At 36.5% G+C, this 13,605-nt stretch overlaps 1 protein-coding gene across 5 annotated transcripts in view; it reads left to right on the top strand.

The window, feature by feature from the left end:
* The window catches only part of LOC117181892 (dynactin subunit 2), a 164,864-nt gene that overhangs the window by 33,919 nt on the left and 117,340 nt on the right, over positions 1–13,605 (top strand). For all 5 annotated transcript variants that reach the window (XR_004468202.1, XR_004468201.1, XM_033374907.1 and 2 more), the window contains exon 3: positions 8,940–9,079. Coding sequence is in view for 3 of the 5 variants with exons in the window: in XM_033374907.1 (XP_033230798.1) it covers positions 8,940–9,079 (140 nt within the window). In the remaining 2 variants the exon portion in view is untranslated. The remainder of the gene's footprint in view (positions 1–8,939; positions 9,080–13,605) is intronic.

Below are 13,605 nucleotides of genomic sequence, written 5' to 3'. Positions count from 1 at the left end.
AATTAGCACAAATGGTAAGTTCCGACAGTGCCTACAAGTGTGCCTACTGGCCGCTAAATGGCAATACCGGTTTCATATGTATACACCTGGTATTTCTATTTTCTAGGTGAACAATTTCGTTTCTTCCTTTCCTTGGGTTATGTATTTCTATAGAAGCGCCTATTGTGGGTAGATTTTCGTTATCCTAGGAAAATATATTGCTTGTAGGGTGGAAAGTTTTGTGTGGGTTTTGAGTAAGGTCATGGGGTTAGGGTTGGTTGTTTTGAGTTGATATGTCTTTATTTGACTTAATGTGTATACTGGGTGGTTCCGTCTTTTTTTTTGCGTGACACCACTAGCACTGCCTATTGACCTATTTATTGTTTTTGGAGTGCTACCTGTATTTTGGAGTGTAAAGAAGATGCTAATAAAAAGGGTAGAACACAAATAATGATATTAGCATGTAAGTAAATAAAGCTTCTTGCAACTCACGAAAAGTGGTTGCAGACTCGTGTCGACAGATTAACATTAACCCGCAAGGCGACCTCAGATAGAGATCCGGGTGGAGACCGGTCGAACGGTAAAAATTCCTCTCCGTGAGAAAGGTGAACGAGGTGGGAACGAAAGGCGCTGGATACACACGGCTTGTCGGATAACATATTTCACTAGGGCGAACGAGCTAAGACGGACAGGGGATCGGCGGTCCGATCCTTTAGACCTCGGAACTCCTCGGGTTGCTCCGGACCCTCTCGGGCACGACCTGTCGACCCTGTCGCGCAGGGTGTACCGAGCTAATATTATTGTAAGAAGAAGCAACTGGGCGGTTCATTAGAAGATTGTCTTCGCAGATGATGTGGAGTCGTTTGTGAAATTCGGACTCTATTGTAGTCCCGTTAGGTTTTTTGATTAGTATTATTCCGACCCATTTTGTAAAAAGGTCTACGAACATTACAATGTATTGATTTTATCTCTTTTTAGAATTTGGTAACAGAGCCATGATATCAGTTGATACTAGGCAGTCTGATAAGTCCTTGAAAAATGAAACACGTAGAAGTTTTTTTGGCCAAAGTCGGTTTTATTTTTCAATATACTCTCCTTTTAGGTCGATACAGCGAGTCCAACGATTTTCTAACTTTTTGATATCGTCCGAAAAGTACTCGATCGGAAGGTCTCCAAAATACGCATCAGTTTCAGCTATGAGCTCCTCATTCGAGTAAAAACGCTTACCGGTGAGCCATCTCTTCAGGTTAGGGAACAAGTAATAGTCGCTGGGGGCCAGGTCTGGTGAATACGGTGGCTGAGGAACCAATTCGAAGCCGATTTCATGCAATTTTGCTTGTGCAACTAAGCATGAATGAACAGGCGCATTGTCGTGATGATAAAGCGGTTTTTTCTTCAAATGAATCCTATCTTATTTTAGTTACTTGGTTTTACTCTGATAAGTCTGGCAATTTTTTACGTATTTGATAACGTCCGAACATACCCCTGGCCAGAAGTAATGTTTGGAAATTTTCGCTTAAGTTATCTCTGAGTCTACATGTCCCACCTGGGGTTCGTCGTGGTTTTCCCGTAAACCTTGACGTCTCAAGCTTTGGGATACGACTAATTTTCAAGGGTTTGAGTCTGATAATAGAGTAGATTTGAGTGGGTCAATTCGGTAAAAATATAGTTGTGAATCTATGACTCGCTATTTTTCATGTTCTTCTGGTCTTTTTCTAATTTGATTTTGGTAGAGTACCAGTCATCTGTTTTGTCATCTATGTCTGCTTTCGGGTTTTCTACGCTAAAACCTAACGCAAACGCGATATTTTTGCTTTAGTTCTAATGCAGTAGTTCTAATGCATATCTGGCTAATCGGCTGGTGGTATTTTAGTTTATGGAGCAACTTTAACGCTAAGTGGTCCGCGATTACTTTAAAACTATAACCTGCTAAATATGACCTACATTTTTGTATGGCCCAAACAACCGGTAGGCCTTCTTTTTCAGATGAATTACCTCGGTGGATTTTTGTAGTAACTTAAAACGACCGATCGTGAATATATTGGTGCATGCGATGCGTTGCGATTTCGGACGAGCTCACTTGGTGTTACGTTGACTGTCTCCATTTTTGAATCAACTAGTCTGTCGATCACGAATCGGGAAGTGTGTGTGTGTGTGTGTGTGTGTGTGTGTCAATAAAACAAAAAGGATCAGTTCTGACCTTCCCCTGGTTGACAGGGAAAAATGGCTCTTTGGTTATTACTACGTTCAGATATTTCAAAAGGCCACTATTCGAAACTGTAGATTCTCGAGAAGACTGAATTAATTACACACAAAAGTTAATTCAGCGGTATGTTTTCAAGTGTCTCCAATTTGAGTTCATTTAAATGTCATTTTGTCCAAAATAGAAGCCAAACTTACGAGCAAGAAAGGTGTATCCGTCATGGGTTCGGAAATAAACTAAAATAATTGTAGTTATCGGGAAACAGAATTTAATCCATATTATCAGTTAAACTCGCTACGAAAGACCCAGTTATTACATTTTTACATGAAAATTGGAGGACTTCTCTATAAACTATTCTTGAGATGATGTGCTATCAAATATTTATTGTTTATATTATAGTAAACATTTTTAGCAAGCTTGAACTTCCCGCGGAAGAAATTTTCCTTAAAGTATAGTTAAGTTTTCTGGAAAACATTACTTTAGTTGAGGTGACCATCAACAGACCAGGGATCTGAACCTTTTAGGTTGGACCAGAGTTCTCAAGGGTTCCTTTAGGGTATAGGTCCAGCTTGGACCCTTAAATTCCTTAAAGGTATGGATCCGAACTCGGACCTTTTAAATTCTTAAGGGTTTAGGTCTGAACTTGGACCCTTTACTTTCTTAAGGACACGGGTCCGAACCCGGAACTTTTGGATTTTGAAGGGTACGGGTCCGGAACCGTGCCCTTTAAGTCCCTTAGGGTCCGGTTCTGAACCTTTTAGATTCTTGAGTTACCGAGTATGGACCTGTACCCTTTAGGTTCTAATACTCTAACGAAAATGGAAATTTTCGTGACAATTGAGTCAGTATAATTTAGTGCAAGTAATCCCTGCAATAAAGAAGTGTTTTTTGTGCGAAAAAAGGGATGATGGCGTCACAGACTTTAATGACGAATCGGTTGAACATTTATGCAAAAAAAGAAACGTATATTTAGAATCTTCTGGACATCTTTATTAAACCTAATTGAATTTGTCCTTTTCATTTAGATTCTCACGATACAATTCTACTTCTCCACGCGCGTGGTTTTTGTGACTACGGAATGCCAACATTTGGCAACATTTTGTAAAAGAGTCATCATCAAACTCTGTGACGCCATCATCCCTTTTTTCGCACAAAAAACACTTTTTCATTGCAGGGATTACTTGTACTAAATTATACTGACGCAATTGCCACGAAAACATCCATCCGAATCTAGTCGAAAACGATCGTGTCGTCGTCTTGCTGCGCCGCGTGACTTTTTTTAAAGCGAGTAACAACTCGTTTGCACCACCGGAGCCGTGGAAACCACGTTGCATAATGATTGAAATTTTACGCTCTTCATTTTTATGAAAAATTCGTCCATTAATTCGATAGTTGCAAAAAGTTCAAAGGTAAGCCACCACTTTGACGTGGCAACTGAGATTCAGCATGGGCTACACTATGGCAAGCCATTTTTGTATTGAAGCAGTGACCGAGTTCTTCATAACAAAAAGAAAATTATTCTTTAACAATATGTTTGCAAACTTAAAAAAAATTCCACGATTAATTGCTGTTTTAGAATTGTTTTTTTTTTTTGAAATTTGCACTAAAATCACTATGGCAACCGTTTACAGCGGTGGTCAATTAGTAACAATACAATTTTTTAAATTTTATTTTTTATTAACATTATACATGTCGAATTTTGCAGCGGGATTTTGGACTATAAAGGGTCTAGATCCGGACTCGAACCTTTTATATTTTTAAGGGCTCGGATTCGTACCTGGACCCCTAGAGAATCCTTTAACATCGGGTTCAACCTAAAAGGTTCCTTGAAATACATATATTTGGGAAATTTACAACGATTATTTAAAAGAGGAGGAGCAGTTTTATGTGGAGGATTGAAATTATTAAGTTAACTTGAAATTGCGGAAAAGAATCCTACGGAACTAAAGATGCGCAGAAGAGTGTATTGCACATTATTCAGAGCAGTAAATTTACACAGCAACTACAGCAGCGCAGCAGAGTATAGTGCCCCTTGCGGATGCAAGGTAGAGTGTACTGCATATATGGCTGCGCAGTAAAATAACACGGCAATTAATTATGTGTAGTAGAGTTATACGACATTTCAGGATGCGCAGTATAGTTCCAAGATATTTATGACTGTGTAGTGAAGTTAGGAGTACTTATAGATGCACTGTAGAATTTCGCAAAACTTACCGCTGTGCAGTATATCTACATGTTGCGGAGGGTTGCGCAATAACGTTTAGGGTATACGGATGCGCAGTAGAGCTTTGTGGTACTTATGTGTGCGCAATTAAGTTGCGTGGCACGTATATCTGTGAAGCAAAGTTTGTCCGCACTTATGTCTGCGTATTGGAGTTCAATGGAACATATGGCTGCGCAGTAAAGTTTCACGGTACTTACTGCTGCACATTAAATTTGAAGGTACTCGTCAATTAGCCGCAGAGTTACTAGTACTTATATTAGAACAGCTGAGTACCGTGGAACTTTTGGATGCGCAGTATAGCTACACGTCATTTATGGGCGCGCAGTAAATGTAAGTGTCACGTATGTATTAGTTATACATATTGCTGCGTTTTATAGTAAAAAGGCACGTATGGATTTGCAGTAGAGTTACATTTATCTTATGAATAAGAATTAGAGTCAAATTTTGGAATTGTTCAATTTGGACCCTAAATTTATGTTCTGTGATTTAAAAAAAAACCCTCGTGCTGACTTTAATGAAAATCTACCAAATTAATGGAATTTAAAAAAAATTTCAAAATTTAAGTCAAATTTTGGAATTTTCGATTTTTGTCTGCAAATTTTTTTGTTATTTGAAAACCCCCCTGATGCTGACTCATAAAAATCTACCATATTAATAAATTTTTTAAAAATTGAGTCAAATTTTTTAGTTTTTTCAATTTGACCTCAAATTTGTGTTCTATGTCCCTAAAAATCTCCTCCCACTAACTTTCAGGTTAACGTAATAAAATTAATTAAGTTTTAAAGATTTGAGTCAAATTCGAGAATTTTTTATTTTTCACCCAAAATTCGTGTTCTTCTTTCTTCTCTTTTTTCTTTATAATTTGGTCATCAACCAATTTATAAATTTTAACAATGTAATTTTAGACACCTTTTAGGTTGGACCCATGATTAAAAGGTTCCTTAAGCGTTCGGGTCCAGCTTGGACCCCTTTAATTTATTAAGGGTGCGAGTCTAGACACGCACCTTTTAAATTCTTTAGGGTTCAGGTCTGAAGCTGAATCATTTAATTTCTTAAGGGTACGGGTCCGAATCGGATCCTTGCTGGACCATTCATGTCCCTAAACCCTTAGAAAATTAAGGGTTTCGATTCCTGCAACAAACTATTAGTTTTCAGTCTGTTTTGAGCCAGAGCACATACAGCTGAATCTACAGAGATTCGCCCGGTACGACTAGTAATTTTTTCAAGAATGGTTTTTCTCAATTCAGTTCTTTCCTCTTTAAACTATTTATTTATTCAGTATGGAGTAAAATTTGCCAATTGTCCCCACCCGAAATTTTGTTATCGTCTATCTTATTGAAACTCTTCTATTCTGGAAAGATGTTACATTAGTACAATGGTTCGTCAAGATACAGTAGTCCTAATTTTCGATGATTCACCCCGAACGCTAACTTTCAATTTTACATAACTCCTGATCCAGTTATCCAATTTTACTTTTTTATGATGGTTTAAAAAAGGTCTTTTAACGAGTTTTACCATAAAAATAATCATTTTACAATTAAAAATTTTTTTCTTGATTTTTCATTTTGAACCACATTTTTTAGTTTTGTTTCAAATGTGGGATTTTTTATTTTTTAAGTAAACCAGAAAGAGCTTGATTTTTTCTTAAAAAACATCCTAAAACGAAAACAGGTTGGAGAGTATTGGTTGAGTTTTAGAAGGTCATAAGAACGCGGGTGCCCGCTCCAACTAGTCTCGGCGCTACCAGGCGTGCTGTAGTGTCTCGGTGGTTTTAATACTTGGTCAAAATGATTTCTCTGTAATATTTTCATCTTCAAAGGAAATAATACCACCACTGCTGAAAACCTTTAATCTCGACTTTATCCTGCAAAGACTGCGACGGGCATATAAAAACACTATTTCTTTGTACCCTTTCCGGAATCGACTCTGTTTTTGAATAATTATTCATCTTCTTCACAGCATGCCGTTTTCCCGAACAGGTTGCGAAGAAGAGCAAAGTGAAAGTTAAATTCAATTTAAAAAAATCGCCTTTCAAGTACCACTGTGAGGGGCAAGTGACTCTCACCAAAAAGCAGCCCAGAACGTGAAAATCCAGAGAATTCGCATAAAATGGTACCACAAAGTGAGGCAAGGAGATTAAAAAAAAAAACCAAAACGTGAGAGCCAAGCGCGCTGCTCGTAAAAGCATCTCGAAAGGTAACAGATCAAAAGAACCATACAGCACAATATCGTTTATTATTTAATTAATATCTACCGTTTTCCTACAGTAAAATCGTTTTGAAAATTTTATTTAAAAAATGTAACTACCAAGCGTGCTGTAGTGCCTCAGTCGTTCTAATACTTGATAAAAATTATTTTTCAGTGTATGCGTAAACAACATTTTATTTCATACTTTCTTATTTTAGTTAGAGGACGATTTAGATCATTTCTAAAGTGAATTTTCAAAACGATTTCATTGTAGGAAAACGATATTTAATAACAAAACCATAGACGATTATAGTGGATGGTTCTGCTTGCCTGTTAAAATTCGAGATGCTTTTTGGCCTCTGACGTTTTGGGGTGTTTTTTTTTTTGCGAGTCCCGGTGTTTCTCACTGGCATTAAAAAACGATGCCCCCGTTTTGAGACACCCTGAATCCGAAAAACAGGTTTTTACGAATGTGTCTGCCTGTATGACTATGTATGTCTGCATGTATGTCTGTATGTCTGTCTGTGAGCACGATAAATTTTGAAAAAATTAATCTATTAGATTGGCCTTTGGTACACTATTTTAGTGACCTAAACTAAAGTTCAAGTTCGTTAGCCAGCCATTTTGCATAAAAATTAAAAAAGTAAGCGCATTTTGAATATTTTTGAGACCCCTTTTTTCAAACTTCATTAATTTTCCGTACGGACATTCATAGTATTCAAAAAGTCGAACAATTTATCCTAATGAATTTCTTCATAAACCAGAAATTACCAGAGTTATAGCATTTACAAAATTAAAAAAAAAAACCAAAATGAACATTTTAAGCCAAATAAAGCACGATATGAAAAAAGTCAAAAGAAGAAAAATGTTGATTTTTGAATGCCCTGCAAGATTATCATAGCAACTTTTTGAATTTTCTTGAAAAATCGAAAATCGGTTGGTGACCTTTTCACAGCATAACACACTAACTGCGATGTAGAACACGATGCAGTAGAAAATTCAATTCAGCAAGTCTGGTTCACTGAGGTTAGGGACATAATTTAGAAGTTAAAAAGGGTTAAGGGTGATATAAAATTTCAAGGAGAAACTCGAGTGCGAAGCACGAGATACGTGATGAGAATATGTTCGTTAAAGCCGAAGGAGCTGTAACAAAAGAGAATTCACAATCACCACATTACTGCTGTCGATGCTTTGACCTTTAGTTTTGAAAACCCTTGCACATGGACCGAGTGCGTATCGCGAGGTAAATATATTATCGAGCACGAAGCGGGTGCATTGACAGTCGCGCGGAGCGCGCGATGGGGATGTGCCCGCGAGGAGGGCAGATTTTCGGCCTAGCGATCACATCAAACTTTTGACGTACGAACGTGCAATGTTCTCGGTAACCAGTAAAGGTATCATTTGTTGAATTTAATCTGGTGAAGTTATTATTTCAACCTTCTCTCAGTAGATTCAAAGTCCGGTTATTTATAATGGAGTCAGATTGAATTAGTTTTACCACCTACCGAGACTTCCTACAGCTTCGCGATCTTTTCGCTATCTTTCACTTGGGAAAAATATAATGATGTAAAGATGAATACTTCTTCAAAATCAGAGTCGATTTCTCAACCAGCCTCAAGGAGGTACTGTTACTTATTCTACTATGGTAAATTAAGAATGAGTGGAAACTTAATAAAACCTTCAGGACTATGAAAAAAGGCTTGCACGATTATAATGTTGCCACCATCACATAGGTGGCACTGACAGTATCATTCTTGTGACAGAAGTTCGGAAACTTTTGGGACACGTGTGTACAACGGGTCCGGTCGACCGACCAAGGCCCCGAAATACCGTCCCTATGCGCGCTGGATACTCAAAGTTTGTTAATGGTCACTTCAATTGGAGTAATATTTTTCAGAAAACTTAATCATACTTTAATGGTCATTTCTTACGATAAAAGTTAGGGCTTACACAAAATTACTTAGATAAACGAAATGATTGAAAAGTGTCTAGAACTGATAACATGTACTAAGTGTTGTTTTACGATAACTTCAATTATTTTTGTTTATTTAAGGAACCATAACAGACATAACTTTTTTGCAAACAGAAGATAGATGCGCCATAAAATATCCTACAATATAGTAAGTTTAGAGATTTATTTTTCGGAAAACGATTTTCAAAGCATCAAGGGTCAATTCAAACGGCCATGAAATTTGACGTATGGTTTTACTATCCAGAGGATCAACTGCTGATATGGGTCAGACTTTTACTGTTGTTATCAGCTTCAAGTATTAATATTTTTTAACTAGAGATTTATAATAAATGATTATAATAATGAAAATAAAGTATTTATTTTGTTTGGCATAGGATGACAACGATTCTGTTGAACTATTAAACTACAATGCTAGCGAGGAATTCAATAAGTTCAAAGGTAAACATGTTGGATGTACAGGAGTTGACTTTTCGGATCGGATATCACACAAGTCAAGAACTGGCTATAACGCTGGGTAAGAAAAATATGCTTGTTATGTATCTGAAGTGTTAATTAATGGGTCACCTAAAGGTTTAAATATTTTTTTCATTCGACCCATCTTTGTTGGTTATCAGCTTATTTAAGACCTCACAAGTAAGCGGTTATTAATTGTTTAAATAGTTTAAAAATGAGTTAACGAATAATATTACTCTGAAAACTGTTTGTCATTAACATAAAAAATAGTACCTTTTACTGAGTCCCAACGGAAATGCACATTTTTTATTAATAATTGTTTAAGCTGACCGTTTTCATTTAAATTCTATGGACACCATAAAGAGAACTGCTTCAGCATTGTGAGTGACGCGGAAAATCTCAAGGCTTTGCTTTGTTTGTCGATGTTTCAGTGTTGGATGTTTTTATGATCGTGACGATATCAAGAAAAGATATACAAAATATTTTCCACAGAATTGTTCATTTTATAAATGTACGGCATTTAAAATCAAGAATCAAGAGTTTACAAATGAAGCAAAGAACGTTGCATGGACATATATTTTAATTATGAAACTTTTCACTCAGCTTCATAAACCCAATTTTTTTTAACAAAAAGTGACATTTGCTGTAGAAAATTACTCGAGAACATGGCCCTAGGAGCTTAGGCTACAAGAACTGAAATCTTTTTTTTTAAACCAAGTGCAGGAAGCTACAATTGATTTCTGAATTAAACTTCGACATGTAAATGTACTGCGCTTACGCTAGCACGTTTAAAAGGAATATAATACACTGTGCTCCAGAAAATGGATTTTTACGAACAATTAAAGTCGCGGAATACAGTTTTTGATCGATTACATAGTAAAAAAAAAAATACTCTGCACAATATTCCGCATCTCTCGGTTGCTGGTAAGTTCTCAGATTACCACTGTATGTTTTCTGCAGTCGATATCTACGGAATCTGCCTCTGATTTGAAGGAGCTTCTACATGGGACTACAGAAGCCGTCCGTTTCTTGACTCCAATTAAAAGCCCCGTCGACACATGGAATGATTGGTTGATCTACATTACACTTCAAAGACTGGATCAACATTCCAAACGGGACTGGGAAACCTATATCGGAGGAAAAGTGGAACCACAGACGTTTGATCAGCTCAAGACATTTCTCACTACTCAAATCAAGACACTTGTGTGCAAGGCCCGCTCAGCTAGCCTTCAGACTGCAACAATTCCATCATGCACGAAAAGTATTTTCAAAACAGAACAAATCGAATTCTGTCGTGAAGACACATAATGCTACAAAAAGGCCTGACGGGAAATCTTCACCTAACGTTAGCTGTACCCTCTGTCTGAAGAATCATTAGTTCGTGTTGTGAGAAGGATTTGAGGCTAAATCTCTTGATTGCCTTGATCTGAGTGCCTTTGATCCAAGCCTGCTCGCAACAATATTTTTAGTTGTTAAGAGCAAGGGTGGATGCTATGGCCACGAACTTTGTATTATAGATACATGTTCAGAGGGTTATTTTATTTCAGAAATTCCCACACATCGTCTTCGATTACCTTATCCGTTCGCCTCTCTCAAAATTTCCGGCTTGGGAGCTTCTAAGTCTGGAGTATAAAAGGGTATAGTAAATCTTATCATCTTATCGCGATTGTTTTTCCGCTTCACTCTGAAAACAGAGGCTCTGGATATATCTCGACAGACCAATTACACACCATCACATCGAATCTTCCCTCAACCCTGGTCCGAATTAAATGGGCTTGAACTTGCTGATCCGAAACCTAGTGCGAATTCAGCTATCCATCTCCTTCTTGGAGCTGAAATCTATGCACTCATCATACGGCCAGGTTCAATGTCTCGGCCAGACAACAGAGTGGTTGCACAGAACACAATGATTGGTTGGATTCTTACAGGGTGACCTACTGACTCAACGAGTAAAGAGATGATGAGGATCAAGGTCAACCGGTTTAATCCAAACTAGTTATCAGCATGTCATGTGCAATCGAAGACGCCTTATCTACTAAACTGTAGCAGATCAGTTTTGTGAACAACAATATGAGACAACGCATCTTCATCATTCTGATGCATGCTACATTGAATCCGGATCTTCGTGCTGCCTACGCTAAGTTTATGTTTAACTATCACTTTTTAGGTCGCATGGAATTAGTAGATTCAACCTTGTCTCTAAAAATACCCCGTGTATATCTGTCGTAGGCATTTAGCCGAATCCGACAATAGGCCTAATGCCGGCAATAACCGAATCTACCTGCGTCGACCTTTCTTTCGTCTAATTCCTTGAATCCAAGGTGGCTCTTAGCCCTCTCCATGCACGCGCAGCTTAATGTCCAAAGTAACTAGGGGATTCAGACGAATTTAATTTTAGATCAATAACTATACATTTACTTGAAATCAGAAAAATGCTTTATCTACTGGTCGATGTAATGTAAAAATAAAGAAATTGTGGAAAAGTGAGGAATCTTTTCAAAATACATGAAATTGTGTTTAGTGCCTTATCAATAATACATTCATAAAAAATCACAGTAAATAAGACCATTAATTTTCAAACACAAGAAATATTATTTATATTTATATTTATTTAAATTTGAACATTAAAAACAATAGTTTATCAAAAGAAACTTGTAATATTATTGGAAAACAGTATTTTTTTCATTTGAACGTTTAGAAATTCAGGTACGTTTAATTGAAATACTTACATTAGCTGGAAAACTTAGATTAAAATTTTTAACATGTTGATTCCAGATTTTTAATTTCTACTTGGGGAAACCACTCGTACCGATTTGATATTCCTAATTTTTTACATCTGTTGCGATTGCAAAAATATTTATTTTAAACTATACTTCTAAGAATATTTATACATAAAATATCATTGGTAAAATTACCTTTTTTCCTTATAATACGTTTACAGTACATTCCAGAGATATCGAGATATCGAGGCGTCCTAACGAATTTTCTGCAAAATACATTTTTCTTAAAAAATTACGTGAACATTCTTACAAAAAGATCAATTTTGAACAAAGATACATTGATTGTCAACCAATAGAGACGAATTTGCAACAAAAAAGTTGAATTTTATGTAAAAAGATGAATTTCTTTAAGGCAGTTAAATATAATAACAAAATATGTAACTTTTCAACACAATAGTTGAATTTGCAGTAAAATAACCTGGAAAATTAGACTTATTTTATTGTAAATCAATAACGTTACGTTTACTTAAAGAAAGGAAAATGGTACATATACTGGTCGGTGTATTGTAGAAATGAAGGAAGGAAAAAAGTTAGGAATATTTTTAAAGTACTTAAAATTATGTTTATTACTTTACAATACATTCGAAGTTTGTCTCTGAGATATTTGATCTAAAGTTGGATAAAAGCGTTGAAAAAAGTTGAAAACTACGATTATCCGATGACCGATAATTTTGATCGAAGTCGGATAAAATTATCCGACATCAGATAATTGTCGTAGTCAATTATTTTTCTTTTCTTTGATTCTTCACTTTTTACTCTGTTTCTTTTTATAATTCAATAAGCAATAGATACCTCATTTTTATGATATAAAATAAATGTAGCGTTATTGATTTAAAGTTGAAGATTCATCATGTTAGTTGAAAATTCATATTTAAAAAATATATATTTTTCATTTAAGATTCTTCTCTTCTTTTATTATTTTTTAAAAATTTATCACTTTTGTTTTATTACTAAAAATTCATCTATTTTGTTAAAAATTCTTCATTGTTTTCTTCAAAAATTAATGGTCTTATTTACTGGGATTTTCTATGAATATATTATTGATAAGGCACTAAAAAAAATTTCATGTATTTTAAAAAGATTCCTCGATACAGGTAGATTCGGTTATTGCCGGCATTAGGCCTAATGTCGGATTCGGCTAAATGCCTACGACATATCTACCTCATCACGGTGTATTCAAGGAAACAAGTACCACCACAAAACTTAACGTAGTTTTTAATGGCTCTCATCGAATTTCGACCGGCTCATCTCCCAACGGCTACCAACACATTGGACCCAAATTCCATTCAGAGCTCTCGAACGTCTTATTTCGATAGCGAATTTCTGCCGTGGTCTTTTAAGCTGACATTGAAACGATGTTTATTCAAATCAAGATTCATCGTGACGATCAAGTCTGCCATCGCATTTTGAGGAGGCTCGGCCCCACAAATGAGCCAATCCTGGAGTATCGGGTAACCACCATTACATTTTTACTATCCTCGTCGCTTTATTTGGCGCTACGCAGAATTCAGCAACTTGTTACGGACGAAACTCATTGATGGGATCACGCTGCGTCCATCTACCCCCGTCGTAAATATATATAATTAAAAATTTGTCATAAGGACAACCGCAGGATTTCGCCGGGAGCGGGTGCTAATCCGAAACATTGCACCCGCTTCCAGCGAAATCGCGGTAAAATTTCAGCCACAACCACGTCTCACAACCATGAGATAGGTGGTTACAGTCTGTAAAGGAATCAATACGCCGATCCAGCAAAAGCCTCGTGGACCCTAAGAACACGGAGCGACCCAAGGACAACCGCCTTCTG

The sequence above is a fragment of the Belonocnema kinseyi genome, chromosome 10 (assembly GCF_010883055.1).
Source record: "Belonocnema kinseyi isolate 2016_QV_RU_SX_M_011 chromosome 10, B_treatae_v1, whole genome shotgun sequence".
Lineage (NCBI taxonomy): Eukaryota > Metazoa > Arthropoda > Insecta > Hymenoptera > Cynipidae > Belonocnema > Belonocnema kinseyi.
The sequence above is the reverse complement of the archived record's forward strand: the minus strand, read 5'-3'. Positions and strand labels throughout refer to the sequence as shown.